The following is a 20,998-nucleotide window of genomic DNA, read 5'->3' as shown; positions in this document are numbered from 1 at the left end:
TATGGAAGACTGCTTTGGCAACTGCTGGGGAAACCAATGATGTGTGTTTGATCTTACCTTCCATCCAGTTACGGTGAAGACTAACACACGCTCACACTCACTCATGTCCTCCCTCCCCCTCCCAGAGCCAGGATGGGGGTTAGGCAAGGGGGGCTTGAGCGCCCCCTATAATATTCTACCCCAGGCGCCTTCCCTGCCCCACAGCCCTGCCGCCTCCCTCCGAAACCCACACCACACACCACAACTAAACACAACAGAATGGTGTGTGATAATGTATTCAGAGTAATGAACTATGGCGAGAACACTCAATATCTGCAGTGGTCGAAGTAGGAGGGGCTGGTGGAGACCTGACATTAGTTAATTCTGATTAACAATCGAAGTTGCCAAGCTGGTCAGCCTTGGGCATGAACATTTTGAGGAAAAGGAAATGACTTTATTGCAAGAAGACAGGTGAACAGGAATAGCTCATTAAAATGGGTTTGATGGGCAGGAAGGAGAAAGTGAACTATTCCCCACAGCAATAGCAAGAATCTAAGTGCAGAAAATGATGAGATCCGCAAAGAAGAGAGTCCCAACCACCCGAGTGTTCCAAAACTGTCAGTGCCTCCAAAGCCTGATGTTACTCGGTTGTCTCAGCAGACAAGATGACTCACACACTGGTTCATTCAGCAAATGCTTACTGAGCAGCGATTCCTCTCCTGGGCGTGTGGGGGACGCCATGGCGAGTGCCAAGCATGGGCAGGGCTACCCCAGGCTGCAGCAACATGCTCTCCTCTGTCAGTGGTGCCTAGTTCAGAATCTCTCAAAGAAATCTGCCCCATCGGACCCCACATTTATTAATTCTGCTTCTCTGCAAAATTTACATATTCAGCCTATCCTATTTTTTTTAAGCCAAACACCATTTTCCATTTTATATAAACAGAAGTCATTGTAAAACAATAGCTATCTCCATATAAATCAAAACCATCAATGTCTTCTTTGAGAAAGGTTGGAGGAGGTGGGCTGAGGCTTAAAGAGATGCAAACATTTCACTTAGGAATGAATTTTACCTTGCCGGATGTTAGGTGATAAGGCAGAACGGTATGGGATAAACTCTGAACTATTTCTTGGTGTCTGACATAAAGCTAGGAAGGAGGTGTGATTTGTCCTAAATGGTCAGAGTGGGGGGATGTAATTTAATAGGGAACTTAACCCATACACGATCGGAGCTCCTGTGTTTAAAGTACATAAAAACCAATAGAAATTTATGGAAGCACAGATAGTCCTTGTCTTGCCTATATATTGAGCATATTTGAAAGTAAATATTATAACCATTGACTTCATTCCATGAAATTTATATTTCTATTAAATTGTTTTATGATATGGAAAATTGCTTTATTTTTCATTTATGTGTCTTGTCCATGTTCATAAATTCCTTTATTTATTTGCCTAATCCTCTAGACAGTGGTTCTCAAAGCATGGCCTTCTACCCACAGAGGGCCAACAGGTTTTCTTAGCAGGTGGCCCACCAAGCCCAAAGCTTTTTCTTAAATGCCTGAATGAGATCAACTCATTAATAACTGCCTACAGATGTTTTGCTAAATGTGGCATTTTAAAACTTAAATGAGTGTTTTTCAGAGCTTAGAGAGGTTCCAATTCAGTATTTTACTAATTCAGAATTTTACTAACATTGCAAGGCTCCTACTGCACAAGTGCATGTGCAAAAGAGTTGAAATTCCTACAATTTGGGGGCAGGATACTTATTATCAGTACTGCCTTAAATTGATCATGTTTTTAAATTGCTGTTCTGCTGGCTTCTTAATAGCAAATTATTGTCAGTTTTGCTCATCATTATCAATTTAGTTTGTTGTGGGCTGTTTTCAACCCCACAATATGTAGTAATGAATATTTATGAATTTTTAGCCTATAATTTTCCACAACTAGATTCTGATATGTATGCACTGCATTCAAGGATGATTCATCCGTACCCTTGCTGCTAAAGCGGATGTACACATATTTCCCCCAAAATCTGTTCATTGGTGATGTGTGTAGTACGTGATTTTAGCATGCAAATTACTTAAACTATACATATCATCAAGGTAAGTCTAATATAATTATTGGGTTTTTTTTTGTTTTTTTTTTTTATTGGAGACAGAGTCTCGCTCTGTTGCCTGGGCTAGAGTGCCATGGCGTCAGCCTGGCTCACAGCAACCTCAAACTCCTGGGCTCAAGCAATCCTTCTGCCTCAGCCTCCCGAGTAGCTGGGACTACAGGCATGTGCCACCATGCCTGGCTAATTTTTTTCTATATAGATTTTTTAGCTGTCCAGATAGTTTCTTTCTATTTTTAGTAGAGACGGGGTCTCCCTCTTGCTCAGGCTGGTCTAGAACTCCTGACCTCAAGCGACCCTCCCGCCTCGGCCTCCCAGAGTGCTAGGATTACAGGCGTGAGCCACCGCGCCCAGCCCAATTATTGGGTTTCTTTATGTTTGCATGGTATTATTTTAAAATAAAAAAGCAAACATGAGCTAATGGTTTAATCTTCTAACATAAATAATAGGCACTTAACGTATAGTGTTTTTTTATTTGTTTGTTTTGGGCCAGTTTTTATCACTTCAACACAGAAATGAATGGGGTAAATGAAAATCTTGAATCATTTTTCAAGGCCAGCATTCCCCTGTGTTCTACCAGAGGTTAACAGACATTCTGGAAATGATGGGTTCTCTACCCAAATGAACTGGGAGAAAGGGACCCAGATTATGTCCCCCTTTTAGACAGTCACAAGGTCCTTTAGCATATTGTGATGGTTAATTTTACGTGTCAACTTGGCTAGACAATGATACCACAATATTTGGTCAAATACTTGTCCGAATGTTGTTGTGAAGGCATTCTTTAGATGAGATTTACATTTAAATCAGTAGACTTTGAGTAAAATAGATTGTCCTCCAGAGTGTGGGTGGGCCTCATCCAACCAGTTGATGGCCTTAAAAGTAAAAAGACTGACATACCCTGAGGAAAAGGGAATTCCTCCAGAGGACTGCCTTTGAACTCAAGCTGTGGCATCATTTTTCCCTGAGTCACCAGCCTGCGGACCTACCCTGCAGACTTTGGACTTGCCAGGCTCTTGTCTCTCTCTATCTCAACACCCACCCTCGCCCCCCCACACACACACACCTTATTGGTTCTGTTTCTCTAGAGAACCCTAAAACACATATTAAAGGTTCTGAAAAGTTCTGTAATTTAAAAATCCTGTTTAACCCAGTATTTCCCCCAGTTCATTTAACCACAAAACACTTCTTCATGTAACACCTGTTAATACTAATATCTCAAAACATAACTTGGAAAATGCTTTTCTCAAGATTATACCTTAGACAGAGGTTTATCGGTAGCCTGTCAGCAATATTGGATTCTAAATCTGAGTCATAAACTAACAGCACAAGTGTTGGAACAAAAGATTCCACACATATTTTCTTCTGCACAGGGCACAGGCAGAAGAAAATAACTACATGTTATATGAACACAATGAGGCAAATGTCCATTGTAGATCCAGTTTCACATATAATTATGTCTTATGAAAAAATATATACCTGTGAGACAGACCCCATAGCTGTGCTTTCATAGAATGCTCTTTTATCGATGTCTTGGTCTGTTTGGGCTGCTATAACAAAATACTATAGACTGGTGTCTTATAAACAAAAATTTATTTCTGACAATTCTAGAGGCTGGGAAGTCCAAGGTGTAGGCCTAGGCAGAGGCGGTGTCTGGTGAGGCCCATTTCCTGGTTCACAGATGATACCTTCCAGCTGTGTCCTCACTTGGTGGAAGAGGCAAGGCCTTTATAGAATAGACTCTTGGGTCTATTTTATAAGGTCACTAATCCCATTCATAAGGGCTCCACCCCCATGACCTAACCACCTTCCAAATGCCTTCCCTTTCTGATATTATATCACTTTGGGGGTTAGGATTTCAGCACATAAATTTGGGGAGGACACAAACATGCAGATCACAGCAATGGATATTTCTGGGGCCTGGGGAGTCACACTGAACTATTGGCAATTGCAGCGTAACTGGCACACTGGCACAGACGATGCCATGGAGAAGTCCCCATGGAGAAGTTTCCTCTTTTTCCTCTCTTGTCCCTTCTTGAGTATGTTCCCAGAAATGGCCCTCACTAACCCCAGTTCATCCTTCAGATCTTATCCGAGAAGCCACTTCCTCCAGGAACCCTTCTACTATATCCCCACCCCAAACCCGCCAGGCAAGGCTGCTCTCTTCCCTGTCACATGCAAACACCCACACCCCTGCACTAGACTTAAACATTATTGATGATCAATGTCTATCTTTCCCGTAAGACTGTAAGATCCACATGAATGTTGGGGCTCAGAACATCATATCCCAAAATATGGCACCTTGGATACTGAGTATTTTAAGCAGAAGGAAATTAAGAAAACTGCAGAAGCAGGAAGGTCTCTCTGACCTTCTCCCCACCTCCTCTCTCCTGAAGTGGGCCACAGAAACCAGAAATCCCCTCGCTCCTTCCCTGAAGCAGGCCTTAGAACCTAGGAAGGTCACACTCTGGCTTTCTCCCTCCTTTCTCCCCTGCAGACCCTGCAGCGACACATGTCCTGCCCAGTACCCAGAGGGAATAAATGCCACTCGGAGACTCCAGGAGGAATCGGATCAAACAGGCCGTGCGAAGTTCCCCCAGTTCATCCCCATCAGAGCACATCCTTCCATCTCCAGCCCTGCGTCCGCATGACTGTCCGTCAAAATACAGCTGCCCCTGGGTCTGTGGGTCTTCATTTCTGAAGGCTCCTGGGTCACGTAAAGCTTATATTAAATACATTTGCCATGCTTTTCTGTTGTGAATCTGTCTCTGGTTGCAGGGGTGTCAGCCATGAGCTGTGGGCCGGGTGAGGGAAGACACTATTTATCTCCCCTCCGTGGACAAGCTGCTCCTGTCTCGCTCATCTCAGCAGCCCCTGAACCTGGCAGCCAGTGGGGACTCCAAGGGAAGGGACAAAGGACTGAAAGGAGCGTCCTTCTGCCTAATTTTCCTCATACTTCCATAGAAATAGCTTTCTTTAGAGCTAAATCAGAATGTTTTACCATTACTCTGATCTTTTCTTAAAGATCTTCAGTCTCCTAACCTTAAAAGAAAAATCTCTGCCAAGAGTCCATGAAATGTTCATGGGTGTGTATGTGTGTATACATGCACACACCTATACACATCCACATGCATGTGTCCACACACACACATCCACACATTCCCTTACTCTTGCAAAGAATAATAACAAAAACAAATAATCATGCACCAAGCACAACAGTGTGAAGAGAGACGGGGACACAGGGAGCGGTAGGTTTGGACAGTGAGAGAGGCTGAATCCAACCGTAGCTGTATCATTTTCTGGGTCAAACAAAATTGTGCGGAAGTTTTCAAACCTATAAAAAGAAAAGCAGAGGCTCGGTCTTCACTCTAGAATTGCTTCCTCTTCCCGCCTCTGCCACTCACCCAGCCTAGTGCTACATTGTGTACACGGAAAGTGGGTTTCTCTTCCAAGAATTATCACTGGAAACAAAAGCATTAAGAAAAATAATGCATTGGCAGATAGACAGGCTTTTGCTTCAGGAAATTTGGCCTAGTACTGGAGGGCTTGAGTGTGTGTGGAAGGACCTAGGGTGAGGGTGGCATGCAGTGAATGCCCGTCCTGGGGACACACGCTGTGTCCCTCTGCCAGACCTGCAGCTACTCCTCACACACACTCCTCCTCTGCAGGCAGGGCCAGAACTGGAGCTGACACGGCCTCAACCTCTCCTTCCAGCCCTAGAGGCAGAAAACCTGTGCCACCAACAGTGTCATCTGAGGAGGTTGCCAATGTGGGCATCTCCAGGCCAGATGCAAATGTAGGGCTCCCCCGTGGTCCCTGCTCCTTCCCCCTGCCCCACTCAGGTCTACAGATGGGTCTCTGGATAAGGCTATAGACACCATCACTCCTGCACGGGGGATCTGGGAGGAGCTAAGCCCCGGAGAAGGCCGTTCTGCCTTCTTCCAGGAAAGCCCTTCTCTAGGGTAGAGAAGAGCACACACGAGCAAGCAGCTGTAACAAAACGGGAATTCCTACCCACCCGCCCACCTCTGCCCTACGCTACTTGCGACCAGGGAAATTCACACAAGAAGTGTTTAAATATGCTAGATATGCAGAACCATCTTTAAGCCAGGAAAAAATAGAAAAACAGGAAAGAAGAAAAATAAATGAATCTGCTAAATAAATTTCACACTTTCAAAAATCTAGACTCCCTAATACAATACTTCTTGCTTTTGTGGTTCAAGAAGTGGGTATCGAATCACAGTAACATCTCATTTTTAAAACTATGGAGATTATTTTTTCATTTCCCAGAGAGCGCCAGAGCATGCCTACGCCAGCACCCTTGCATGTCACATCACTGACAACCCTTAATTAGGATTAGGCCACCTGCTAAACTGAATTGAAAGTCATTGATGTGATCCAGTTATCGAAGGCCAAGATGCTTTTTAGCAAAAAAGGCTCTCGGAGATGCCTTCTTCCTGTTGATGAAAATATTTATTGAACGATAGCTTTCAGGACCCAGAGCCAAGAGGCCAGGCCAGTCTGCCTCAGACTGCAGAGAGGCTGCATGATGTGGTTCTCTACACAGTACAGAGTGGTGGCCCACCTGCAGCCTGAGGCCTGCCATGTCATTTCTAAACAATGGAGGAAAAAGGGAGGGGCACCAGAAGCCATGCAAACCCAAGCTGCAAAAACAAGCTTGGCTTACTCATTAAAGATGCGTTCTCCCACCTCTCAGAGGAGCCACTTGAAAGTCACCTCCACTTAAAATCCTTGGCTCAGGAACACCTTATTGGGTAACTTGCTTTGTTACCCAAATCTATAAAACTCTTAGAATAACTGATGATGAAAATCCTAGCCAATTTTTTTTTCTCTTTATGGGGTAGGAGAGAAAAAAACCCAATGCATGAGTCTATTTGAAATCATTTTATGAATTTTAATCATAGCAAATGTGTTTTAACAGTAGTCATAAAATCAACATTACCACATATACAAAGGACAAGACACCAGTTTGGCATACAAAAATACCATATATTAAAATTGGGTTCATTGGAAAAAACTCAGGACTGGCTAAGACACCATCTATAACAGAGAGAGCAAGCAAGGATGCTTTTAAGACATTCAGATTTATAAACAGCAGCTTGATATCCCCTTTACGAAGTCAATATTTGGCAACATTTGGACAATATTTTCTACACAGCCCAGCAGCTCATTTATCTGTAGGGCTATTTGGCCCTTAAAAAAAAAAAAAGCTCCTAAAATAAATAATCCACATAATTGTAAATGAAACATGTCAAGGACTCGAGTTAACAGCCTCTGAGCAGCATTCATCTAGCCATTTGACTGGAGTATTTGTTGTCAAGAGGGCAAGGAACCCACCAGTGGAGCTGTCCGCATGGAAGGAACCTGGGCAGCAGCTACAAGGCTTAGGTTGGGAGTTTGTAACCGCCCTAAGCTGAAACCAGCTTCCACACCTGTAACTGTCAAGTGAGGCAAACACGAACAAGGGGGTGGAATAAAAACAAATAATAATAATAAATGACAACAACCAGGATATTTTCCCAGCAGTATTAACACACTCAAGTCAGGATAGATCCACACACCGAAAAGGCATCGCATCCCACAGTTAAGAGGACGCTGGAGTTTGTACCAACTCGGCAACCAACGCTAGAGCAAGCTCTGAAATTGTCCAGTGTGCCGACGACCCAAGCCAAGAGCATAGCATAGGATGGTGGGAAAAACGGGGCCCCCTTGGACCTTCTCGTCAGCCTAGCACATTCCCCAGGTCTTCAGCTTAAGCGCCCTGACTTGCAATTGGTAGTCCACACCGGAATGACAGGGTTTGCTTGACTAAGTTACTCCAGCTGTCCTGTGCTTCTTGTTCCAGCTGGTTTCTGCCAGCTCCTATGCTGCTATAATCCCATCTGCAGCTATAATCCCGTTACAGATTTTCCTTCCTTTATTACGTAGTTCCTTACTCTCTGGGCACGTCTGCCTGTCTGTGGCTACAGACCCAGGGCTGTATCTACCTCTCCCACAGGTCTACTTAATGGCTGGGTTGTCTCTCAGTGTAAGATGTCCACTTGCTGTTCTCCCACTATTTAAATAGAGGTAACCAAGAGATCAATTTGTTCCTTTTTAAAAGGCCTCTGCTGTACCTATTTCCTTCGTTCTACAGCCTATATTCCTCCACCACCATCCTATTCAACCATCTACTTCTGGATTCTCAAAAAGCAAATGTTGAATTAAAAACTGACCATCCCTTTGGAAAACTCTTGTTAGAATAACCCAATAACTAACACCCAGGGAGATGACAGAAGACTTCACATGGGCTACTAGCCCTTCATCCTGTAGTGCTGAATTTTGTTCTAGAAGAACAAAGACAGTTACAGGGGACACCCCTACAAAAACAAAGAAAATGCATGCTGTTTCAGACTTCAAGAGGCCCCTCAGCACTGTGCCCCAAATATTACTCACTGTCCCTAAAAATATCGTAATATTAGTATCAAAACCCTTAGATCAGAATAATAAAATCCAGCTAACGAGATGAGTGTTTTAAGCACCACTACATCATAAGTGAGATATACACAGTGGGATACCCCAGGCAGTGAATCCTGAAAATAAAAAAATCATTGGCTCGACTAAGCAAGGAAACGTGTGCAGAAAAACGGGAACCACACTGCAGGAGTTCAGGAATAATGGTGCACTATCCCTGACCATTGAGCAGAGCCAAAAAAATAAAGATATTTGGAAGAAATTAAATGCCCCACCTGCATATATTCCTCAATGGTCAATGGCTTTCCAATAAAGTGTATACAGTAGAACCCACTTCTTCATATATTTGAAAACTCTCAAGTGTTTATACAGACACTCCCAAAGGTAGCTGGTTTGACATAATATATGCAGCCCATAGCAACTGTTAAGAAATTAACATCTAAATTCAACATTGTATAACTACAAACTGAAACATGACTGACATTTTTTTACTTTATTTTTAATTCCAATTATAGCTAAATCGTGTATGTGTGTAGCTAATCGTAGTGTGTGTGTGTGTGTGTGTGTATGTGTGTAGTAAGTCAATTTTGTCAGAAGAATCAATGGCTTGAATTTCCACTTTTTTTTTAGAAGTGTTTCATGTTGAACAAAATCCAGCAACTGATCATAATTGCTTTTGAAACAGACCACTACCTTCAAAACAGTTGCAGAATCATCTTGGCTATCCCATTCTTCCCTAGAGTTTCTGTTTTGGTAAGGACTACCTTGTGGTTGACAATTTACTGAGAATGATGGCAATGTCAAGGAACAGCTTCTCCATCTAGGTCAAGGATGACAGATCTACTGATAGATACTTCTCAAGTGGAAACAAAATGCTGACTGGTTGGTAGCATCATTTTTCTAAGGGAAGATACAAATTGAAGTCTTTTGCATATCACTCCTCTTTTAACAATTACCTTTGGACCACTAACTTCCTTTGACATCTAAAGAAAAACTACCATTTTGGAAAAACTTTTAAAATAATTTTTGAAGCTAAAAACAACAGTCTTGCCCATTGATGAGTCCTAGGGGGAAAAAAAAAAAACAATCCCAATCCTGCTAAATTGAAGTAAATGCATTTGGTTTACATTCCATTTGGAAAACAAAGAAAAACCAGACTAACCAATTTTGACACAGGATAGGTTTTCAGATCAAGGGATGGGAAACTCTACAAATCAAAATCTACACTGGAATAAATGCCAGACTATCGGTAAGAGTCTGATCTCTACACAAACATGTCTGACGGTGAATTTTCTGCTTCCTTTTATTCACTTAAAAAGTAATTCTAATAGCTTTAGTAACCTTCAAATCTTTAAATTTCATGGACAATGTTTTTCACTGTTAAAAAAAGTGCTTTTGTGCAAAGCTTCAAATCTTTTAGTTATTACTAAAATTAAAAAAAAAGAGAGAGAGACTAAAACAATGTCAAATCTGGCTCTAAAAATAGTACCTCCATTTCAGTCTGGCATCTGAAAAATGACGCCCACATATGCCCACACCAAATAGAATGACAAGCTGGCAGACTTCAAGGGCACACAAAAACACTCTGCACCACGCAAAACATGCTTGCTCTTGTGTTCCGCACCTTACTAATGCAGCAGTGACGTTCGGGTGCGATACTGGAAGTGAATGGGGATTTCATTCGGCTTTTTTTTTTTCTGTAACATTTACTTTTTGGCCACAAGACCCTAAACACAATTTTCACGGAACAGATCATGCATAGCTTGCAAGACAAACATTTTACAGCTACTTTCTAACTACTATTTTTGGACAATAGCTTCACATGCAGCTAATGATCCCAGAAAAGGGGCTTAATAAAGCACTCTTTTAGCTTCTCTGATCATTCCTTGGCCCAAAGTATTTAACATATCAGTAAGTAACCCCGAAGGGCAGTCAATACATTTTTACTGTCATACTTGAGATCACACACTTTTTAAGGCCAGAAAGAAATTTTTTTCTTTTTGCCAACTGCATGTTACTAGCCCACAAACTCCCCTCTCAGCCTCACTGTTACTCCATTAATACCTTGATGCTGGATCCCCATGCAAACCATTCAGACTGTGCTGTTCAGTATGGTAGCCACTAGCCACATTGGGCTATTTAAATTACTTAAAATTAAATAAAATTTAAAATCCAGTTCCTCCCTCATACAAACCCCATTTTAACTGCCTAACAGCCAATGTGGCCAGTGGCTACTGTAGTGGACAGCACAGGTTATAGAGTTTTTCCAGCATCACAGAAAGTTCTATTAAACAGTGTCGATCTAGAAGATCCCATGGGCTGTACCTGCACGTAGTTTAACCTTCCAGGGACCCGCTCTGTAAGCCATGTACAACATTAAATTTAATTATATTTTTAAAGAAAATACCTTAGAGCTTGCTGATCATTAAGTATGACTGGAACTGAAACCAATTTGCCTTTTCATCACAACTTATGCCCCAGGTCATTACACAAAAAATTTTCCAAAGACAATGCTTTTTGGTAGCAAACTTGGCTCTACTTAACATGTTAAGCATTCTCTTGCTTATGTCAAGATCATTAATAAAGATGAAAATTCATGCTTCTTATAGATTACTATTTACACAACACTCATTGTCCTTTACACATAAAGGGGGAGGGTGTGGACACCAACGTTTTGCAATTTTAAAAATTCAGATCACACGGTTTGATAGTTTTCTTTCAATGTCTATACTCATCCCTAAGTCAACCCTCCTTTCCTTTTCCAGAGAGGTAGATGCTAACTGAAATGAATACATAAACCTACAAAATATCCCTTAAAGCAATAGTTGAGCTAGTAAAGGGTATTCATCAACCCCGAAAAAGGTCAGAGCCAGGCAGAGATATCAACAGATCTAGGAAGGAACGAGAGGACATTGCAAGGCGAAGTTCTCCTCCCACTTTTGCTGCAGAATTACAAGCTGCCACTCACCTCTGCGGGCCTTGGTGGACTCATCTGTACAATGAAGCCATGAGAGGTTACTTCAGCTCTAACTTTCTGTGCTTTCTAGTTGTGACTTTTCATTGATGTGCAAATATGAATTCTGGCTGCTTGTGTCACTGGACTTGCATCACATGGGGTAGATGGTTTGTTAGTGTCATTGGTAAAAGCCAGAAGAGGCCAGAGCAATGGGATTGCAAATCACATTAAAACATCGTTCGGCCTATAAAAATTCTATCTGGCAGGCTGAGACATCTCTCTCTCTCTCTCTCTCTCTCACACACACACACACACACACACACACACGAATGCACATCCTAACAAGCAAGTACACAAATAACTGCAGGCAGAATCCATTTAAACAATGTGTCTTATGTCAGTAAGACTCACATAAAAAATTCTGATTTTGGTCGTTATTGTTAAGATAAATTGTAAGGTCAAGAATCTACCATACAGCTGATTAATTCTGCACTGCTTAATTGCAGTTCTAGCACAGGACTGGTTTTTAGGTAAAAGTTCTGTGGACATTTTTACTCTACAGTTTTGCACTAAGAAACACAGGACTGTATCATCACACACATTAGTGTCTATATATAACCTACTTTAACAAGTAGAACTCTATCACATACTACACTACAGGGTCGGTCATTTCATACTATACACAAACGTATGCAGATATCACTCATAAAATTAGTTTGACTATGGCACAGCTTAAAATTGCAAGGGTAAAGTCCGTTTGAAATGTAGCATTCTTCATACAACATTTCTGTGTGTGTGGTTTTTTTTTTTTCCTCCAAGAGAAATAGAAATTAGGTCAGACATGCATTACAGCAGCCTGGGAGAGTTTGAGAAATTGACACTAACCCAACAGTATATTATGTTACATAATAGAGGATAGTATTCAGCTAATATGATACCTAAATTATTAATACCAAATAAATCCTAGATTATTGTTGTATAATGCCCAATAGCTTACACAATAAAATGGCATTTTAACCTAATTTCTAGTTTGAGCTTTCAAATACATTTCCTAAAGGTCTTATTTGACAAATCTGAAAACTTTGAAAAACCAGAGCTCATAATTTTATATTGAGTTCTCATGCCAATTAACAGTGTTAGCTTTGTATTCTAGCCACTATATTTTTGTTTTATTTCACATTAATTCCATCATTTTAATATGACTATTTTGTGCTGCTTGAAGATAACAGTTAGCATGTAAGGAAATGAAACTGTCTCGATCTCACAGGGCTACTTTCTAGCCTTGCTTTTTGGAACCAGTAACACTATTTATCTTGCCTTCACTTCCCCTCGCCCTCCCCACCATTTTCATGGAATCAATGACACATAAAAACAGTTATATTTCGGTGGAGTCCTTGTCACATACCACTTGTTTCACGAATTCCACAAAATGAAAACTGTAAAGCTCACGGCTTGTTGTGAATTGCATGTGCAATTTCTGGATGCACATGCACCCAGACATATGAATTTATCACTTAATACTAGCAGATCTTTCTTCATGATCATCTATAAACCGTTGCACATTTAAGAATATTTGACAGTTGATGAGGAACTGGTCCACTTACATTGGGAACGTGAGTTGTCAGTTTACCTTACCACTGTTCTCAATAAAAACACATCTTGAAATATAAGAGATTTTCTCACGTAGTCCCACAAGAGAAAAACTGGAATTCTAGCTGGTTTAAATCACATGGAAAAACATCTTCCAAGAAATAATCACAGACCATCTATTAAAATGCTCATCTAGTTTTGCCATCAATTAATGACACTCATGGCCATTCTAGTACTCCAAAACTAGGAGAAAAGAGAGACTCTTCCGTTATCCTCCATTTATGTGTTACACAATACAAGACTTAAATACACAGAAGAGGAGCAAGTGTTGGAGGGAACAGGTAGGGACCCCTCACTGGGAGGGTTCAGGTGTCCATGAGAGGGCCACCATAGCAGAGACACGATTCATTCATGCCCACGACGTCTTAATCCGAGGATTCTTCTGAAAAGACTCAACAACCTGAGGTAAATCAAATTAGACACACACACACACACACACACACAAATACACAATATTTACATTTTAAATTCTCATTTTGTGAGATGGCTTGAGAAAAATTGGCATACAGGTTTCCTGTGGGATTAGGCATTTCTCATTATTTCTCTGTTTATTGCTCCCCTGTTGGGCTTTCTGTTCAAGAAACACGTAGCGAGCTCTAATTACAAGTGAGGAGAAACGAAGGTGCATGACAAAATACAACACATTGGAGACATTTGCTCAAATATTTTCTCTAAAAAATGATTGTCCACTTAACTTATTTTGATCTTGGTGCCATTTAAAGTGTATAAAAAGCCTCAGCAACTAAATGAAGACTGGATTTCATTTAAAAAAAAAAAAAAGTAAAGAAGCCAGCACTGCATGTCTTCACTGAATTTTTACATGGATTCGCAGGTTTGATTCTACTTGTATACACAGCATCTTTGTTTTAATCTACCACATTTAGAGAAGATCACATTGTATGCACTTGTACAGTTTGACGTCTAAGTAGAATATGTCTATCTTGTAACATGATTTTGAAAAATCATAAATTACAGTCCATTTAATACATGATTATGAGGATGCATGCAATCATCTTCAAAGCTGTTGCCATTAAAACTCAGCACAATTCTCCTGGCGTCTTGCTGAAACCTCACCTTCCGCCCTTCGTGTCTGTCTTGGGGTGAATCAAGTGGCAACCCAGAGGCCAGCACTCGGCACCAAATGGTCAGTGTCGCCCCCCAACTTCTCCCCGGGATCCCGTCACCAACACCTGCTCAACCCTAAGTTGGCACCCACAAGAGACTTCCCGGTGGCCCTCTTCAGCCACAGGATATCACAGTGAAGCGCTTAGAAATGCAAGACATGTTGTGGAGCACGATGCCCAGAAGGAAAACCAAGACGCAGGCCACCAAGATGACAGTGCACACCCCCGACCAGGTGGAGCTTTTCACCACGCCCCGCCGGTCCTGCTCCTCCTCCACTGCCTCGGGGGCGGCCCCGCCCTGCAGAGGCTGCTGGTCAGCGGGGATGGTCACCACGGTGACAGGCTTCTGCTGGCTCCCAGGCAGCAGGCGGCAGCCCATGTCTCCGGGCAGCAGCGCGCGCTCCTTGGAGATGGGCAAGGGCAGCATGTAGCACCCATTGCTGGGAAGTTTGATGAAGACCGGGGTGTGCTCAGAAGTGTGCGGAATGGCGATGACCGCCAGGACCTCGGGGTCGTCAGGGAGCTGTGACACGGAGAAGCCCGGGGGCAGCTTGGTGATGCCGCGGCACCAGGGGCACCTCACGTCCTTCTGGCTTGTCCTCATCTGCTGGAGGCACACGGAGCAGCAGGTGTGCTTGCAATCCAGCAACTTGGGCCTTCGCCGGGGGCTGTAGTAATTGAAACAGATCTGACATTCCAGCAAGGAGTCCTGGGAGAGCGTCTCCATGGCGGACTGCGAGCTGAAGGGCAAGGTCAAGGTGAAGGAGCTGGTCCTTGGAGGCCACCGCTCTGCGCCTTCCCGATGCCGGCAAGCTTACAGGCTTCTAGCATTCACAGGTGCATTCATGTCTAAGGGAGACAAAGAATGCAAACAAAATTAATTATTTCAAATAAGCTGAGATGTCAACACATCCCAATTGCTCAAAAGTCTTGACACTGGGGTCAAAAGCATAAAAATTTCCCACTCATGAGGCCGTAGGATTCCTGCAATGTCCGGAGAAAGGTGAATGAAAATTGTCTTGGATAGCAAACAAATATTTTGCTCAATGATAAAGAAATAAATATCTCCAACAGGTGCAGATGATGCTTCCATATTTCATACAGAGGGAATCAGTTGTCTCTGTTTTGTACATTTCACCAAAGCCCTGGCTGTCCTTCTAAAATAGACTGGAGAACGTCTCTTGCTTCCATTGAGTCTGTAGCATTTGCTAGAAGTAAATTTCTTTCCTTAGATCGTCTGACCTTCTTTCCCTGTCTCTACTTACCCTCCTGTAACCTTAATTGCCAGATTCAGACGACTTCACAAACCTAAATACAACTTGTAACTAGCGTGCTCGTTTTACATAGATGGGTTAGGACTGTTCATCTCTCATAAGTAATTCAAACAACTTCATATGCATGAGAAGCACATGAAGGCATCTTTTACCTTCCCCATCAAATCATTTGAACCAAGGTAATTTGTATCTATTGGTTTTAAAAGAGACAAAAACAGAACAAAACAAAAAACCCAAAACAACAACAAAACCAGCAGCAGTGAACCTTAAGGCAGCGAGGGTCCCACAGGCCCACTCATCACAAAAACGTCACGAATATTTTCCAGTCATTACTATTTAAGCTCACTCCAAGGAACGTGACTAAAAGCTGGTACAGCTGACCCTTGAACACCACTGCTTTGAACTGTGCAGGTCCACTTAAACGCAGATTTTCAAAATAAATACAGTCGGCCCTCCCTACTGGTGGGTTCCACATCTGCAACTAAAGGCAGATCAAAAATACAGTATGCATGAGACGTGAAGTCCACGTACATGGGAAATTGACTTTTTATATGCTCAGGTTCGGCAGAGCCAAGTGGAGACTTAGGTATTTGCAGATTTTGGTATTCACAGGCCGTTCTGAAACCATTCCCCCAGAGATACAGAAGGACGACTGTACTATTGATTCACTAATCGAAATCAGAAATTATATAGTGAAAGGTTGTCAAGGAAGACTGGCAAACAGCCCTCACTGTGAAAAATATGAGCAGTGTTAGCTTGGGGCAGAGGCAGAGTCACTTAGCCCCACTTAACTGAGGTGTGGGAACCCCCCTGCCACTCTAGTGGCCTTTCAATAAAGGGTGCCCAGCTCTGTTTCCTATTGAAAGCATCCAAGTCATGTGTCTCTGGATAGAGCCACGATGACTTTGGGAAGAACTATTCAACCACTGCTGTAGAAATAATTGCTAGTCCTAGAACCACACCTATACCCAGAGGTGGAGCTAATAACCAATAGAAAAGCTCCTTCACAGTTTTCTTAAAAATGAACCTTCTTTTTTCTTTCTAACTTTCTTTGTGAAGTTAAGGAAGCACCTCCTCCCCATGATATACAATTTGTCAAAATAAAAATTAAGAATGCAAAAAATGCAAACCAGTTTAAAGACAAAAAAATAATCACTGATAAAAACTAGGTGACCATCAAAAGATCTACATATCTTAAAATATTTCAGCTGTATTCAAAGCACCCAAATTAAGTTATTGAGAGTAAAATATGGTAATGTAGCATTCAGAAAGTTCATATCAGAATCAGCTACATCTCTATCCACCAATTCAAGAACTGTTTATTATCTATCATGCACAAAGGACAATGCTAAATACTGTGGGGCAGTGATCCCCAACCTTACTGGCACCAGGGACTGGTTTCATGGAAGACAATTTTTCCATGGATGGGGCGGCGGGGGGAAGGAGGCAGAGCTTAGGCAGTGATGCGAGTGATGGGGAGCTCACTTGCCCGCCGCTTGCCTCCTGCTGTGTTAGGGGAGGGAGGCCCTTTCCTAAGTTTCATGGAAGACAATTCATGGACATGGGGTGGGAGCAGCAAAGCTCTGCGGCCCAGTCCCTAACAGGCAGTCTGCAGCCTGGGGGTTGGGGACTGCAGCTGTAGGATAGAACTCAGACCCTGATTCTACTCAGAAACAATTTAAAGTTAGGTAAGAATGAACATGAGAATATATTGTCATTACATTCATTTATTCATTCAAATTCTCACTGAATATCTACTATGTGTCAAGAATTATAGTATTTATTTTTGTCCCTTGTAACTAAACCTTGTCACTGCCCATAAGAAAGTCCCAGCCTTGAGATTGGACCTCTAAGTACTTAAGCAATTGTCACATAAACACACAGTGTCCCAAAGGAGCTGGAGGAATCTGGGATGGTTTAGAAAAAATCTGGATTATGGACAGGAATTAGACATGTAAAATCAAGGGACAGGCTATTCAGGTTAAGAAATCAGCATGGGCAAAGGAAAAGAGGTGAGCGGCTACAGAATTATTTCTATACTCTAGCTGTGACACTGGCTTGAGGACTTTTTTCTAACACTAGAGTAACGTATAGATGTCTTCTCTAAGAGTTTCCTATTTTTAGGCCTTATGTTTAGGTCTTTGATACAGATGTCTTTCAAAGAAATAAAACTCTCAGAGAACCTATAAGCACACTCCCCACCCAGCCAGGGACAGCAGATTCTACAGGGAGGGAAAAAATGAGCTTAGTCAGGCGCAGTCCATGATCTGGGGAGCATGGACAGCCTCGAATGCCAGGCCAAAGGGACTTTAGCATGGGCAAGGGAAAACACCAGAAAGGTTAAGAGTAGGAGAACGATTTATTCAGGATATTCTGGAAAGACCTGTTGGGAGTCCATTATAACACTGGCCAAGAGGTAAAGAGCCGGAGGGAATACTAGCTCTCAGGATGAGCAGATGAGACCCGAGGAGAGGTCTCTAGGGGATGGAGTGTGGTGTAAAGAGTAGGATGGTCACTCAGAGGGAGGAGAATCAAGGCGCACTTCTTTTTACTTTTAGAATAGAGAAATTTGAGTAAAGAGGGGTAGAGGAGGTGAGTTGAGGTGCTCAAAGCCAGAGAGCCTGGTCTGTGCCGTCCAGTACGGTGACCACTAGGCACGGGTGCAGGCGGAAGTTAGCGTGCAGGGCTTAGACAGGGGAGAGCGTAGGGATCGCTACCCAGGGGAATGTGGCATGGCGGCAGAAATCCCCAACGTGCCAGTGAATAGGGTGGCAGTCTTCTAACTGTATACCCAAGATCAAGATAGTGCATTTATTTTTTTCTTAAAAACAAAAACAAAACACAGGGTTTGTTGATGAATCTTGCTCTCCTTAGTGTTCAAGCTCATTGGCAGAGGTCAGGTGATCATACAGACTCTTGGGAGATGTGCATGTGTAGGGTGGGGGGAAGGTAGCAGAAACAACAAAATTGGGGATGGGTATGAAAGAAAGTACAGATTCTTGCAGTCTTATGAATTTGGAGAGACCTTTCCTCAACAATCACGCCCAGTACAAATTATTCTCAATGTAAATGCAGTCAGGGACAAAAATGTTTCATCACATCAATATCAAAACAGTGACCACCAGTTTATATATTAACCTTCCTTCCATATTACTTATCTTGCCTTCTGTATAACAATGTGGGAAGCAGCGTAGCAGAGTGGGAAGAAAAGGGGTTCTGGCCACAAAGAATACTGGGCTCAAATCCTAGCTGTCACTAACCAGCCGTGACACCAGAGCAAGTCAATTAACTGCTCTGAGCCTGCTTCCTCACCGGCGAAGCAGGGATGACAGACGGAGTTGTGGCTGAAGGTCAAGTGGGTTCGGAGAGTCCACGAGACACAGTGAAGGGCTCAGGAGGGCAGTACTGGCCCTCCCCTTCCTCTCCACTGGTACAGCGCTGTGTGCGATCTGCCCGGCGGCACTTCTTGGCTATCAAAGAGCTGCCACTTGGAACAGCTTGGGAGGAGGGACGCAAGTGTTCTTGGCCCTGCCCCAAGACCTACGCACCATCATTTTTTCACCAAAACCAACAAGCAATTTTATTCATGAATTTATGTTCCAAGTAATGTCTTCTTAATTTGTGTTAAGCTCCCTTAAAATTAGATTATATGACTCAATTCCCAACTCCATTCAAGTAAGTTCTAGGCCTTACGACACAGGCTGAGCATAAAGGCAGAATGGGAAAACAGTTCCTATTTTCAATGCCTAGCCACTCAAGCCATTTTGACAGCAGCGTCTCTGATTTATACACTGATTTGTTTTACACGAAGCCAGCCTGTACTGCATTCTAGTTTATTTTCTGGAGCATAATTAGTAATGATGATGATTAGTTAGGTAAAGAAGTGGAAAATTTATGAGGCTATGGACCGAAGCTAATGATGAATCATTCTTTTCCCCTCTCATCAGAAAGTCTGAAGATGTGAGTCAAAAACAGAAGAATGGGAATGGAAACAAAGTCCACGTAAGCCAGAAAAGGAATTCAGAGTTCTCTGTCAAGCGTGTTATACACAAACTCATGCTGGTTATTGCTTTAGGAACCTGAGTTTGGCATTGCTTTCCTTACAGGAAGAGCAAGATGTGATACTCAAATAAAATACTCATTAAGTTTTAAAAGGAAAGAGTACTTTGGTAGAATGTATAAGCACAAGTATATACGGAAATATATGCGAGCAATTTTTAAATGTCATTACAATTTATTTTAAAAGAACCTAAAGTAAAGATCAAAGAGAAAAACATCACAAGGAGAGGAACAGAGAGGCCCAGGGAGGGCATTCTCCAAAAAATTATGGCTCACAAGGTAGAACTTATTTTCAAACCCACCTTTATAAAACAGTACTTAGTTACATAAATAATATCAACTGTACAATATTTAGATAAACCAAAGCAGGGTATGTCTGTGTTACTGTTGTTTTGGGTCCATGGTCGTTTGGTGTTTTGGAGATACTTTACAGTATCAATATATTTTCATACAATAAAATTTCTTCTTTAAATTATATATAATTTTATGCATCTTCATAAATGATGTAGGTGTGGTGAACTGCTCCCATAAATACGGTGGGTGGTAAAACAGCTACGGTCTACAACATTGAATTTTTATAATCCCAGTTGCTTTTAGAAGTCCAGGCATATGAGCCTGAGGATAAAAAAGCCAGTGAAGTAAATAATCCAGATAGTTTTACTCCGCTTATGCTGTTAAGAATGTTCATACATTCTGCGACAGCGGGATTAATTATGAAGCCTCTCTGTGAGACTGTGGCATGATCTTGTATTGATTACATCTGGCTGACCTTGAATTGTTCCATTCCATGGTCTCTATGAGGACCTTAAATTCAATGGTTGTGTTGAGAAAAATCTCCAATTCAGAGATTAAACCAGGAAGTATACTCCTTTTCTCTTTCCACTGAAATAGCCCATCTTTCTGATATAGGCCATCCATTTAAATCCTCAAGAAAATATAAATATTTGAAATGAGATTAAACAAAATAATGACAATTCCATTTCATCCATTATTTCAGCTGGCAAGACCACTTAGTTATATTGGATCTTAGCAAACACTCCAATTAGTGGCAAGAATGGGAATGCCCGGTGACAGATGTGTCATTGACTTTTAGTCCTCTGGGAGCAGAGAGCAGTCCTCCCAGGACACAATTGCTGTGCCCACGTAGAATCCAACTGGTGTAACTACAGTCGCTTTGACGGAACAGGACAGTGGATTCCAGGACTTTGACAAATCTCAACTGAGAATTCCATCGGCCCGAGCTCCGCTACTTGCGCCATTTTCTCCTATGTGCATCCTGGCTTGCTGTATGTGACAAAGCAAAGAATCCAGAAAGTGAAAACTGTGATTTAAACACCTTGGATGTCCAAGGCAGGGGCTGACACTGCTGGAGGCC

General features: G+C 42.2%; 1 protein-coding gene across 3 annotated transcripts in view; it reads right to left on the bottom strand.

Annotated features, from left to right (window-relative positions):
- Window positions 1-13,024: 13,024 nt before the first annotated feature.
- RNF152 (ring finger protein 152) overlaps window positions 13,025-20,998 on the bottom strand; it is a 67,783-nt gene continuing 59,809 nt past the window's right edge. For all 3 annotated transcript variants that reach the window (XM_069467928.1, XM_069467929.1, XM_069467930.1), the window contains exon 2: window positions 13,025-15,139. In XM_069467928.1, the coding sequence (XP_069324029.1) occupies window positions 14,406-15,017 (612 nt within the window). In that variant the 5' untranslated portion in view covers window positions 15,018-15,139 and the 3' untranslated portion in view covers window positions 13,025-14,405. The remainder of the gene's footprint in view (window positions 15,140-20,998) is intronic.

The sequence above is a fragment of the Eulemur rufifrons genome, chromosome 5 (genome assembly GCF_041146395.1).
Source record: "Eulemur rufifrons isolate Redbay chromosome 5, OSU_ERuf_1, whole genome shotgun sequence".
NCBI classification, from domain to species: domain Eukaryota; kingdom Metazoa; phylum Chordata; class Mammalia; order Primates; family Lemuridae; genus Eulemur; species Eulemur rufifrons.
The sequence above is the reverse complement of the archived record's forward strand: the minus strand, read 5'-3'. Positions and strand labels throughout refer to the sequence as shown.